Source organism: Moschus berezovskii, chromosome 6 (assembly GCF_049115385.1).
Source record: "Moschus berezovskii isolate FMDL1 chromosome 6, NW_MosBer_1.0, whole genome shotgun sequence".
NCBI lineage: Eukaryota > Metazoa > Chordata > Mammalia > Artiodactyla > Moschidae > Moschus > Moschus berezovskii.
Window position 1 is genome coordinate 94,022,191 of NC_142465.1, and position 14,666 is coordinate 94,036,856.

The following is a 14,666-nucleotide window of genomic DNA, read 5'->3' on the forward strand; positions in this document are numbered from 1 at the left end:
GAAGTAGGAGAGAGATGAGGGTAGTGGAGAGGAAGAGTTGAGCCTATTGATGCTGAAAGTCTGTGGGGAGAGAGGATTTGAGTGCCCAACAGTGCAGCATCCCAGAGACATGGCAAAGACCTGTGGGTAGATCCATGGACTCCATGAGTGATTAAACCTGTGCCACCATGGCCAGGGAGGTAGCAAGATCCCAAGGACAAAATGCAGTGTTGCTAAGCATCCTTGCCCCTGCCTCTTCACAGGGCTTCCAGTGCCTAGAATAACATGGAAGAGATGGTTCCCATGCTCCCAAGCATGGCCCACACATAGCCTTCCTGTTCAATGTGGGTCAGCTACGTAGAACTCTGGATATACTAACAAAATTTCCTGAATCCTATCTTGTGTGGAAAGTCGAATTATTTCCATGTTTCTATGATGGTCACTTTTGCATCAAAGAGAGCTGAATGTGGACATAAGATGACCCCAAGATGACGTGTATGAACAATCACTGTGGCCAGAAGGATTTTAAATGTTTAGGCTGACAGAGGACTGATAACACTAAGACCTCCCCTCCCACAATTTCCCCCTTTACCATTATGTAAGCTCCTTAGAATGTAAGCTACCCCTGGGAACGTGGATAGAGATTAGGGGCAAACTGACTGACATCACGTTTTTGCCATTTTGATGAAAAGGGGCTGAACACAAAAATTAAACTCTGTTTGGGGAAAAAAATAAATTTACTTTATATGAGATTTGTACATGTTAAACTTGTTTTACCCTGTTTCACAGTACACATTATTTAGAACTGCTATAAACTTTCCCAGTCACCAGCAATTAAATGTACCATCTTTCCATAATATTTGATTTTCTCAGTATGTTCTTAAGATCTCATTATATACTGCTTTTGTTTTTGTTGTTCAGTCACTAAGTTGTGTCTGATTCTTTGCGATGCCATGAACTGTGGCACACCAGTCTTCCCTGGCCTTCACTATCTCCCAGGGTTTGCTCAAACTCATGTCCATTGAGTTGATGGTGCCATCCAACCACCTTATCCTCTGTTGCCCTCCTTCTCCTGCCCTCAGTCTTTCCTAGCATCAGGGTCTTTTCCAATGAGTTGACTCTTCACATCAGGGGGCCAAAGTATTGGAGCGTCAGCTTTATATTCTATGATTTTTTTAATGGCACTATAATATCTCAATTTAAGTAGTAAAGCTTTTGACAGAAAAAATCATATACTGCATGCTAAATTACCTATAAAGACTTTAAAAAGAACTTGTTTACTCAAGTAAAAAATAATCATCTTACCATTATTTATTTTGGATTGTGATTTTTCTACAACTGGAATTGGTAATGAATTGTTTGAATCCAGGAGACATGGCGAGATGCTGAGAGTGGAATTGGAGACAGGAGAATACCTTTCATATTTGTACCTGTATAAAAAGAACATTTTCTTAGCATCATATGAAAAATATTATAAGTATACTACTTGACTCACTAGGACACCTGTATGAATCTACAGCTCTCCCTGAATCTATATCACTAAATCAAACCAGCATTTAACAGTACAGTTTTCTGAAGAGAGTGTTAGAATATCTGCTTCACATATATTACACTATATCTGAACCAACTGCCCAGTGTCATGAAAGACAATAAAAGAATGATTTAGAGAGGCTCATTTTAATATAAAATAATAACTATAAATCACCTACTCTGTTGGTGAAAAAATATCAAATAGTCCATAAAATCATGCTTATCTTTGAAAGCAATAATTTAACAATTATGGCTATTGATACACTGTACTTGGAGTTGTAAATTTAGTAGAACACCTGGAATGTTGATTCTAGAGAATTCAGACTAATACCTGGGCTTTTTGAACACTTTATCCAGACAGTTCCTATTCTTCATTGTATTAATCTGGCTCTAAGTTATTTCTAATGTTCTCTGTTTATAAGGTTACTATGGCAGCTGGATTGGGGAGCCAATGCCAGATGGTAGGGCTGTGATCATTCCATCTACAGCAGCACCATTGTTGGTTTTGTTCAGTTGCGAAGTTGTGTCCGACTCTTTGCAATCCCATGGACTGTAGCATGCTATGCTTTTCTAGCGTTCACTGTCTCCTGGAGTTTGCCCAAATTCATGTCCATTGACTCAGTGATGCTATCTAACCATCTCATCCTCTGCTGCCCTCTTCTTTTGTCTTCAATCTTTCCCAGCATCAGCATCTTTTCCAGTGAGTCAGCTCTTCTCATCAGGTGGCCAAAGTACTGGAGCTTCAACTTCAGCATCAGTCCTTCCAATGAATATCCAGGGTTGACTTCCTTTAGGATTGACTGGTTTGATCTTACAGTCCAAGGGACTCTCAAGAGTCTTCTCCAGCACCACAGTTCAAAAGCATCAATTCTTCGGTGCTCAGCCTTCGTTATGGTCCAACTCTTACATCCATACATGACTACTGAAAAACCATAGCTTTGACTATATGAGTCTTTGTTGGCAAAGTGATGTCTCTGCTTTTTCATATGCTATCTAGGTTTGTCATAGCACCATACTCCTCCAATTACCCTTCAGAAGTTGATTTTTCTGCTCCACAAGCACCGTTCAGGGCAGAGGTAACTGATGAAAGGAATCACATCACCTTGATTCCCATTTTGTTCAGGCATTATGTGACTAAAGGCTAATCCTCATAGTAATGTTTAAAATAGTAATAGTTTAAAGTTATTTAATATAATGAGGTCAAGATGTATTGACTTGTTAACATATTCAGATTGACAAATGGCTTATCTTATATCAGGGCTTCCCTGGTGGTTCAGATGGTAAAGAATCCATCTGCAATGCGGGAGACCTTGGTTCGATCCCTGGGTTGGGAAAATCTGCTAGAGTGGGGCATGGCAATCCACTCCAGTATTCTTGCCTGGAGAATCCCTTGGACAGAGGAGCCTGGTGGGTTACAGTCCATGGGGTCACGAAAAGTCGGATATGACTGAGTGACTAAGCATACAGCACATATCAGTGTTGCGTAACCTACACCTCAATGGGTCTACGAACCCCAATGGAAAAATAAAATATTTATATATATATATGTATTTAAGGGAGGAGGTTCATAGTTTTGGCACTTTTATCAAATGAATCCTTGACCAAAATAGGTTTCCTAAGTTACAAAGACAAGTAACATCTCAGGTGTTGGGTGTATAGATGTTCCTGTGCAATTATTTTAAGTTCTTTTTTATATGTCTGAATATTTTTATAATAAACCTCAGAAAAATTTAAAAAAAGAACTACTTAATGAGAATAAATTTTAAAAATTATTAGCTACAGAGGATAACATTTAGCATTAAAATCATGGTAAGTATAATTTTCTTTCTTTAATATAATTTCAGAGATACCAGGGATTATTATTGGGTTGGCCAAAAATTCACTTGAGTTTTTCCATGAGATGGTTACAGGAAAATCCTAGTGGACTTTTTGACTAATCCAATATAAAACCTAAATGCTCTTAAAATGACTATCAATAGCAATTAGGTAGTATTTTGAAAGTTTTTAGTTATTTGAGCTTTCTGTTTAGTCTATCAGAAGGCAAATGCTGTGTATAAAATTATTTAGGTCTTGAATAAATAAGATTTTATGTAAGTGCCACTTTTGTCACTAAATACTATAATGACAACCTTTTCAAATTTCAGTTTTCTTAGTTATAAGATGGGGGCTATAGATGTGGTCTGTGCTTATTTAGGCTCTACTGTATAAGGAAACAAAGAAACGTTTGAACAGAGGGCCAGTGATATTTAGATATTTAGTTCAGTTCAGTTCAATCGCTCAGTCCTGTCTGACTCTGCGACCCCATGAACCACAGCATGCCAGGCCTCCCTGTCCATCACCAACTCCTGGAGTTTACCCAAAATCATGTCCATTGAGTCGGTGATGCCATCTAACCATCTCATCCTCTGTTGTCATCTTTTCCTCCTGCCTTCAATCATTCCAAACATCAAGGTCTTTTCAAATGAGTCAGTTCTTCACATCAGGTGGCCAAAATACTGGAGTTTCAGCTTTAACATCAGTCCTTCCAATGAACACCCCAGGACCGATCTCCCCTAGGATCGACTGGTTGGATCTCCTTGCAGTCCAAAGGACTCTCAAGAGTCTTCTCCAACACCACAGTTCAAAAGCATCAATTCTTCGGTGCTCAGCCCTCTTTATAGTCCAACTCTCACATCCATACAGGACCACTGGAAAAATCATAGCCTTGACTAGATGGACGTTTATTGGCAAAGTAATGTCTCTGCTTTTTAATATGCTGTCTAGGTTGGTCATAACTTTCCTTTCAAGGAGTAAGCGTCTTTTAATTTCATGGCTGCAATCAGCATCTGCAGTGATTTTGGAGCCCAGAAAAGTAAAGTCAGCCACTGTTTCCACTGTTTCCCCATCTATTTGCCATGAAGTGATGGGACTGGATGCCATGATCTTAGTTTTCTGAATGTTGAGCTTTAAGCCAACTTTTTCACTCTCTTCTTTCACTTTCATCAAGAGGCTCTTCAGTTCTTCTTCACTTTCTGCCATAAGGGTGGTGTCATCTGCATATCTGAGGTTATTGATATTTCTCCTGGCCATCTTGATTCCAGCTTGTGCTTCATCCAGCCCAGCGTTCCTCATGATGTACTCTGCATAGAAGTTAAATAAGCAGGGTGACAATATACAGCCTTGACGTACTCCTTTCCCTATTTGGAACCAGTCTGTTGTTCTATGTCCAGTTCTAACTGTTGCTTCCTGACCTGCATACAGGTTTAAAACCTTTTAAATCTGGGATTTTCGTTCTGTCCTAGCTTCCACCCCTACTGACACACTCTTGTTTCTGATGCATTAAGTTGCAGAGTGGCCTCCTAAATAGTCTCTTTGCTTTCACATTGGCCCCACCAGAGTTATTTTCCTGAGCAGTAGGTACTAGATCCCTTTAAAAATGTGTCATATTGTGTCATTCTGCTCAAGTCTCTCACGTGGCTGTTCATCCCATTCTGAGGAGGTATGGTCCTTGCAATAATTGGTTACCTTACTACCTGTGCTGTGGGGTCTGTGGAGTTGTAGCACCAGCTGAATCTCAACCACCCACCCAGAGCTCTTTTACCAAGAGCTTCAGGAGATTCAAACGTCCATTAAGGTTTGAGAATCAGCTTGCAGTCTCCTTCTATACCACCCCCCCACCCCGCCACACACTTTCTTCTTGCTCATCCCTCCAGCAGACATCATGCCTGACTCCATCCTCCTGCTGTAGAAACATTCACTGTTCATTCAGCCTGGAATCCTCTTCCCCAGATGTCTGTGTGGCACTCCCCTCATCTCTTTCAGTCTTTCCCAAAAGTCATCATCTTGGTAAATCATCCCCCGACAACACAGCTTTAAACTGTAACCCCTCATGTACTCTTATGTGTTTTCCCTGGGTTATTTTTCTCTATTGCACTTAATATTTCCAGAATATGTCATTATTTATCTGTCTGTTGACTCTCTCTCTCTTTCTAATAAGATCCGTGATACCAGAGATTTTTGTCACTACTCTATTCCTGTTACCTAGAACAGTGATCAATACGTATTTATCAAATTCATGAGTCAGATGAGCTAACACACATAAAACTGAACACAGTGTTGGGAGTAGACCCTTAATAATTGATATCTATAATTAATATTATGTTTTCTTGACATCAAGGGAATTTCTGCTAAGCAGGGTATAGTCATCATTGAAAGAACAAAAATTAACATTTTGAACAAGTGTCCAGTTAGTGACTAATGCTGTGAAAGGTTGAAAAGAAATTATTATAATAATCCTCAGTAGAGAGTAAAGTTCACAAGGGAAAGAATTCTGTGTGTTTGTGTGTTTGAGGGGGGTGTTTTTGTTTTCTTTCTTTTTGATTTTTCTCCATTGTCTGGCATGGTACCATCTGAGCCACCAGGAAAACCCACCAGGCAATTGGCAGACACTAAATAATAAATGAACAAATGTATCTCTCAACATATAAAGGTGGTTGATAAGAATCCATCTTTACTTTTTCATCACGAACCTGATTGGCTTCTTAGATATACTTCTTCTGATTTTCTTGTATTAGTATTCAGTTCAGTTCAGTTCAGTCGCTCAGTTGTGTCCGACTCTTTGCGACCCCATGAATCGCAGCACGCCAGGCCTCCCTGTCCATCACCAACTCCTGGAGTTCACTCAAACTCATGTCCATCGAGTCGGTGATGCCATCCAGCCATCTCATTCTCTGTCATCCCCTTCTCCTCCCGCCCCCAAACTTTCCCAGCATCAGAGTCTTTTCTAGTGAGTCAACTCTTCGCATGGGGTGGCCAAAGTATTGGAGTTTCAGCTTTAGCATCAGTCCTTCCAATGAGCACCCAGGACATTACTTGAAGTGACATTATTCTTAAACTGAATGCAACACCTTTAAGACAAATCATTGCCATCTCTGGTTAAAACCAGGTGGCTTAATTATCATAGGAGGATTGATAACAATACACAAGAATGACACAGCTGTTAGCTATGTTAGGAAACTTGGTAAGCATTTTACCTATGTCATCTCACTGAATATCTTCAACTATATTTCAAGCTAACTATTGTTTTATTACCTATAATATGTATTTTAGGATGCATAAACTGAGGTCTAGGAACGCGAGGTAATATGCCCAAGGTCACATTTCTTCTGAGCTACTGATGCCCTTCAGAATGAGTTAGGTCAAGGGTCAAGGATTTATCTAGTTTCTGTAACTGCTTTCAAATTTTTTAATAGTTTTAGTGGAACATTCCCCCCCCCCCCCCCCGAGCAAATTGCTGCATGGAGACTTAATGATTAGAATAGATAACACAGAAATGGATCAAGCAGGGGTTAGGCGGATTGCAGACTATTTCCTCAGCCCTCTCCTTTACCTCCTTCTTACCCACTGGCTGCATATAATACCTTTGTAGAATCTCAGTGGCCTAAGGACAATTCTGCCCTGTGGAAAGGAGGTCAGATAGATGTCTAAAGAGTAGGCAGAAATCTTGAAGCCATGCAAAGACAAAGGGGTCACAGAAACCATCCAAATAGGTAGAAAAGATTCTACACAAAGGATTCTGTGAGCTGTCTTTATAGATCGAATATCGGGGCCAAAATCAGACTATATTTATATAAGTGACTTGGGAATCCAAGAAAAAGTTTGGACCAGATCATCTGTGGGCTTCTCAGGTGACACTAGTGGTAAAGAACCTGCCTGCCAAGGCAGGAGATGTGAGAGACATGGGTTCGATCCCTGGATCGGGAAGATCTCCTGGAGGAGGGCATGACAACCCACTCCAGTATTCTTGCCTAGAGAATTCTTGCCTCTTCTCATGGGAAGAGGACCCTGGCAAGCTAGTCTATAGAGTCACAAAGACTCAGACATGACTGAAGCAACTTAGCACACACGCAGATCATTTGTAAATTTCTCCAGCTTTAAAATGTCATGATACGGTGGTCTAGAGTGGGCAATCATCAAAGATTTATCTGATGCAAAATTTCCTAAAATATTCCCTTGTTTCAAAACCTCTTGCTTGTCACTTGGCTGAGTAGGCAATGGGCAACCACTGAGAAGACAGGCAGTGTGTATATACATGAAGAAGATATCAGAATGCCTGTTTTAGGGATCCAGTTCTGTAATTACAAGACACCTAAACTTGAGAAGGTCACCAGACTCTCTCGTTATGGTCCTTAGCTCTAAACTAAGAAAAAAAAGATAAACTGTGCTCTCCTGCCTCATGGGTTGTCATGAAGATGAAATGATATGATGAAATCTTTGGAACTACTAAAGTTGTATGCAAGTACTAATAAAATTACTAACAAAAGTATCAACAGGAAACTTCAACTTTACAGGATATAAACATTCCACTTCTGTTGAGAAAATTCTATGAGATAATATTTGAATATTGAATAGTTATTTCAGTTGGTAATGTATCCCTCAGTCAATGATCTACCAGTCAATTTCACCATGATCCAGCATATTGTCTGTAGTATTCATTTATTACCCATTTGACACTCATTTGACGCTTATTACTTTTTCTTAAATTAGAACTTTGCCTCCACAGCTATATTAAATCATTTGAATGAAGGCATATATGTGAAAATTTCCCTTAAATAATGTTGACATCCATACGTAGTGGTATATTGAAAAACATTTTTTTACAGTTTATTAAATCATAAGTAAAATTGCAAGCATTTTGAAATTTTGCCCAAAGTGCACGTAATGAAATAAGAGGTAAATTATCATGGTTATCATGATACAAACTATCATTGTTATTGTAATGACCAGGAATTATTTTCTCAAATTTAAACAATGGATTGTATTCATTAAAAGACAGACAATACAGTTGTTGGTTAACGCAAGAAAAAGATGTTTGCTTTAGACTTACTGCTCCATGAAGAACTGAGGCATTGCAATGAGCAATGTTCCAACTCCCATGATCAGGCACCCAGCTCCAATTATTTTTGGCCTGTGAAGCCTGGCTCCAAAGTAGCTAACAAATGCTATAACTAAGAGATTCCCTTTGGGGAAAAAATAAAATGTTCATAAATTAGAGAACTTAGAAAGTCATCAGCATAACTAAATGACTATAAGTGAATGAAGGAATGTCTGTGGCAAGTTGGGCAGTGTTTGTTTTGACTAAACCATCTCCCACCATCTTCCCCATCATTTGTCTGTCTTTGCTTTTATCTGAGATGACTGTTGAAACAATTCTGAGATTTACTTCAATCATCTCATCCCTCTATCAAAATACTTTAATAACTAACCGTTCTACCTTGTTTTCATCCACCTTAATTATTTGTCCTTTTAAAGTGGTTTAACAATAAATCAAATTGTAGAAGGCTTCTTACAGTTGCACTCTTAAATTTTCCTTGGTGATTTTGAGGTAAACTTTATGACTCTTTCGTCATTTGTTAACATTTTCTATGAAAACCTCTATTGGTTTCCCATTGCTCTTGAAACATACATCATATAGTCTTGCTTTAGCTGATATTCCCCAAAGAAAAAATAAATACAACTGTTTCACTTTAAATGAAATCAAATTATGAAATGCTCAGTTGTATCCAACTCTTTCAGACTCCATGGACTGTAGCCTACCAGTCCCCTCTGTTCATGGAATTTTTCAGGCAAGAATCTTGAAGTGGGTTGCCATTTCCTATTCCAGGAGCTCTTTCTGACCCAGGTTTAAGCCAGCATCTCTCCTCTTGCATTTCCTACTTTGGCAGACAGATTCTTTACCTCTACACAACCTGGGAAGCCTGCTTGCTTATATACTTTTACAAAAATAAAAGGTTCAAAATAGAAATAAAAAATTATTCCACATAGTTTCATAAATATATCAATTATATTTATATAATTATATCACTATATGCTCAGAATACAAATTTTATGAAATAGAAAGTCTCTGTAAGATATAACCATCTCCTTTTAAAAAATAAAGAATAAAGTTTTTTGAAGGTAAGACTTAAGGCTTTCTAAAATATCTCCAGTGAAGTAGTTGATGATGGTGATAACTGATTAAACATGCTTTAGGCAAGATTTTTTCATGCCTTGTTGTGTTCAAAAATTACTGGAAAGGAGTGGCAAGGTAAATATTCACAGAAACATTAAAAATGCAGAATCTTGGCAGCTCTCAATAGTTTCTGATTTCATGGATGGGGGAGGGGATGCAGGCCAAGAAATCTGCATTTTTAATACTCATTCAAATGTGTTGATGGGGATAATTCCTAGAACATGCTTTGATAAACATTGCTTAGGGGCTTAGATTTCAAGGGACTTTAACGTTTTAGCTGTTTACATTTGGAGTATTTATTTTTTTAAAGATTGTGGTGCCAGATAAAGTAAAACTTAGCATTTCTCCAGCAATTGATTGTGGAGTCTGTTGGGTGGCCTAGGTTTGAAGTTGTCGATGTTTTCAATTTTCCAGAAAGAGTGAGTTTCCTCACATCTGTAAGCAATCATCTAATTTACTACTGTCTATTCACATTGCCAGCTTTAGTTAAGTGCAAAAACAGCAGCAATTTTTATCGTTTTGAGGATAATAATGATAGTGAAAAAAGTAGCTTGCTCCTGGCTACAGTGGTTTCAGGTTTCTTCACCAGGAAGTACTGAGCTCTTTCTAGGTTTCATATAAAAAAAGCTTAATTCTGTATGAGATCTCTTATTTAATATTTAAGTATTTGGTAGAAGAAATGTTTTAATATATATATTGATAATTATGTCTGTAATTTTGCTAATGTGTCACAATAAATAAACAAAACTAAATCAAAATCTAACTTTTAGTTTACAGGTAATGTGCCCCCCATCACCACCATTACCTCCTTCCCAAATTCCCATATCACCAATATGTCACAATAAAGGACTCATGTTTACAGGCTGTTTCTGTGTTATATAAGTGGGCATGCCAGACACTACAAAATACCATTTGAACTTCTGTAATATCTGTAGGTTTTGCTTCCTTTATTTAGTAACCTTTCTGAGTTCTCAGATAGACTTAGAAAATAAATGGTGATGTGTAATCGTTAAAAAATCAAATTGGATATTGAAATTCTTTCATATCTACCATTACTAACTTATGAAAAAACAACAGGTCGAGAGAGGTTTACAAATATGTTTTTATCAAATTTTTGAGTGCTAGATTTTCCCGCTTTCTCTCTTCCTCCCATTCCCAAACACAGTACTTCAAATAATAGAAAAGAAATCTACCTAACTCATGCCTATAAGACTAATGCAACCTTGTAATCCAAAGTAGATGAAGACAGTGAAAGAGACCAAATGCAGTTTATTCTAGGAGTGGAAGTGAGTAAAGTTGCTCAGTCGTGTCCGACTCTTTGCAATCCCATGGACTGTCACTTACCAGGCTCTTCCATCCATGGAATTTTCCAAGCAAGAGTACTGGAGTGGGTTGCCATTTCCTTCTCCAGGGGATCTTCCCAACCCAGGAGTCTAACCCGGGTCTCCCACATTGCAGGCAGATGCTTTACCATCTGAGTCACAAAGGAAGCCCAGGAGTGGAAGGGTACCACTAAATAAGAAACAAATATGTTAATTAAAGCATATAAAATAATGGAAGGAGAAAAATTCCATGGTTATATTGTGCTCAGTCACTTCAGTCATGTCCAACTCTTTGCGACCTCCTGAACTGTAGCCCCCACCAGGCTCCTGCATCCATGGGATTCTCCAGGCAAAAATAACTGGAGTGGGTTACCATTTCCTACTCCAGGGGATCAGACATACAAAAGCACTTAATATAGTTAACAATTTATGATGAGAAAAATCTGGGCAAATTCACTTTTAAAGTATATCTATCAAAACTGCACAGCTCATAGATTGTTTAATGGTGAAATTTTAAAAGCATTTTCATTAAGGTAAGATGTAAGACAAGGATGCCCATTGTCACTGCTTCTATTCAACATAGGACTGAGGCCAGTGCAATAACACGAGAATAGAAATAATATGTCTAATAATGGGAAAGAATGATATAAAATTACCTTCTGTTTCAGACAATACAATTGTTCAGAAAACTCTACAGCATCTATAGACAATCAATTAAAATTAACAAATTCAACAAGATTGCTGTATACTTGTAACACTAGACGTTAATACTTTTCCAGTACCCTAAGAATTACTAAATAAGAAATGTAACAAAAATTCTTTTCACAACAGCAATATAAACCTTAAAAATGTAGGAACAAATATAACAAGAAATAAGTAGTATATTTATAGTTTGTGAATATAATATTGAAAGCTATAAAAAAAACCTAACTAAATGGAGATATATACCATGTTCTTGGATGGAAAGACTCACTAACATAAAATGTCAGTTATCTGATTTGATATATAAATTCTATGCAATTTCAACCAAACCAAAATGGGATATTTCAGAAAACTATTCCAAGTACAACCAAGAAAAATATTTGATAGAAAAGTTGGAAATTTTCCTACCTAATTACAGAGCTATTATAAAACTATAATCAAGAAGACAGTCTTGTATTGAGTTAGGGATCAACAGACTTATGGAAAAGATTTACACTTAAGAGATAAGCTTTTATGTGATAAAGAGGGTATTTCAAATCCCTGTGTTAAGTATATATTGAATTAGTGCTGATTGGACAATTTGTTATGATAATATAAAGAGGCTGCTACCAGGCTTTGAATTTTTTTTTAATTCAATTTTAATTTTTTAAAATTTATTTATTTTAATTGGGATGGAGAGGGAGGTGGGAGGGGGGTTCAAGATGGGGAACACATGTAAAATTCTATTTTAAGAATACCTCTTTTGTTCCAGCATATAAGAAGCTAGAAGAATCCTCTTCATCCTAATACTAAGCAAAAAGCTGAAAAATCAACAGACAGTCTTAGATCTGTCAGAGAGGTGGGGTCACAGGGTGAACTGCTGCCCTCATAATTGGAGAGACCAACAGGCAAATGCAAAGAATTGTGGCCAGCTGGAAAAGAAATCCACAAGAATAAATCTCCTTGGGAACAAGTTCTGTGGTAAGAAAAATCTGCACTCTACCTGACAAGAGGCTCAGCATTGACAATTCTGAGGGATGAAAATTCCAGGGGAATCCAGTGATTGAGGGCCCCCATGCTGTTGTGAGCTTTACTTCAAGAGCTCAATTAGGTTTTCACAGTGATATTGGAGAATAAGTTTTTTGTGCTTCCAGCATGGGGAGGGAAAGGGAACCATCTGAAACATGCCAGGGCACTCTGTTTATCTTAAGAAAGCCTACTTTAGGGGGAACTAGTAAACAGAATCTAACCTGCTGGGGCATTATCAGCGCCCAGCCAACCTGGGGGAGGGAAATACCTAACCCCAGCCATTCACGCTATCCTGTCCCACCAGTGAGGGGTTGGGGGACTGAAAAGCACACCTGAAGCTCACAGTCCAGAGGCATAGACTCACTAAGAGCCCAGGACCCATAGGACCATAGAATGCTTTCTCTCCCTCACATGTTACCATCACATTACTAAAAGGCCCATTTATAGCAGTTCCTTTCACCCAGTACATCTTTTCTGGCTCTGAAGGAAAAAAAAGGAAATACTGAAAATAAAAAGAAAAACTTTTGGAAGAGACAGAGCAAGCATCAGAACCAGACATGGCAGAGACTTCAGACTTGGTAGACTAGAAATGTAAGACAACTGTAATTAAGATGCCAAGATCTTTAATGGAAAACGTAAACAGCATGCAAAAACGAATGGGCAATGTAAATCGGAGAGATGTAAATTCTGAGAAAGATCCAAAAAAAAAAAAAAAAAAAATCTAGAGAACAGAAACACAGTAGCAGAAGTAAAGAACGCCTTTGATTGGCTTGTTGGACACAGTTGAGGAAATAATCTCTGACTTGAAGATATATCAATAGAAAACACCAAAACTGAAGAGTGAAGGGCAAAAAAAAAATTCCAGAATATCCAAAGATGTGGAACTATAAAAGATGTAACATACAGGTAATGGGAACTCTAGAAAGAGAAGAAAGAGAAAAAGGAATAGAAGAAATATTTTAAAAAATAACGACTAAGAATTTCTACCAAATTAATATCAGACACCAAACCACAGATCTAGAAAGCTATGAGAACAATGATCAGGATAAATGCCAAAAAATATAAACCAGATATGTCATTTTCAAACTACAGAAAATCAAATATGAGATAATTTCTTAGAAAAACCCAACGTTCCCTTATAAGGAGGAAAATAATTATATCTTACTTCTCCTCCAAAACCATGCAAACAAGAAAGGAGTATAGAAAGAATTTTAAAGTGTTGAGAGAAAAAAATCTACCAACCTAAAGTTCTGTACCCTGCAGTTATCCTTCAGAAGCAAAGAAAAAATACTATATCAGACAAATACTGAGGAAATGGTTCTAGTAGACCTGCCTTGAATGAAATGCTGAAAGAAGTTCTTTAGAGAGAAAAGAATAATAAAGGTCAGAAACTCAGATCTCAGATAAAAAAGGATGAGGTTCAGAGAAGACATAAGTAAAGGTGGGCTTTCTTCATAGCTCAGTTGGTAAAGAATCTGCCTGCAATGCAGGAGACCTGGGTTTGATTCCTGGGTCAGGAAGATCCCTGGAGAAGAAAATGGCAATGCACTACAGTGTTCTTGCCTGGAGAATTCCATGAACAGAGGAGCCTGGCAGGCTACAGCCCATGGGGTTGCGAGTTGGACATAACTTAGTAGCTAAAGAGAAAAAGAGATAAGTGAAGATAAATTTAAAACTTTTATTATTCTTATTTGTAATAAGTCCAGCAGATAACAGTTCAAAATAATAATATCAAAAATGTGTTCAGTGATGTATTCTTATGTATGCATGTTTTCTTATATGTAAGTGAAATAAAATGATTAATAAGAGTGATACAAAGGATGAGAAGGAAGAATTCAAAAGATACAATCTGCCAAAACTCACATAGAAAGAAACAGATAATCTGAATACACCTATATCTCTTAAAGTAATTGACCCAACAGTTAACATTCTACCAATACAGAAAGTACCACATCCAGATAGATTCACTGTGAAATTTTCTAAACAATTAATGAAGAAATTATACTAATTCTCTACAATCTCTTTCAGAAGATAGAGAGGGAATACCTCCTAATTCTTTGAGGGTAACACTGCCCTAATACCAACACTAGAAAAGGCATTACAAGAAAAGAAAACGAACTAAAACGTCTCCTGAA

At 37.7% G+C, this 14,666-nt stretch overlaps 1 protein-coding gene across 3 annotated transcripts in view; it reads right to left on the minus strand.

The window, feature by feature from the left end:
- SLCO1C1 (solute carrier organic anion transporter family member 1C1) overlaps window positions 1-14,666 on the minus strand; it is a 64,723-nt gene that overhangs the window by 45,804 nt on the left and 4,253 nt on the right. For all 3 annotated transcript variants that reach the window (XM_088836731.1, XM_088836730.1, XM_055395602.2), the window contains exons 3-4: window positions 8,375-8,507; window positions 1,285-1,409 (exon numbers count right to left, since the gene is read on the minus strand). In XM_088836731.1, the coding sequence (XP_088692857.1) occupies window positions 1,285-1,409; window positions 8,375-8,507 (258 nt within the window). The remainder of the gene's footprint in view (window positions 1-1,284; window positions 1,410-8,374; window positions 8,508-14,666) is intronic.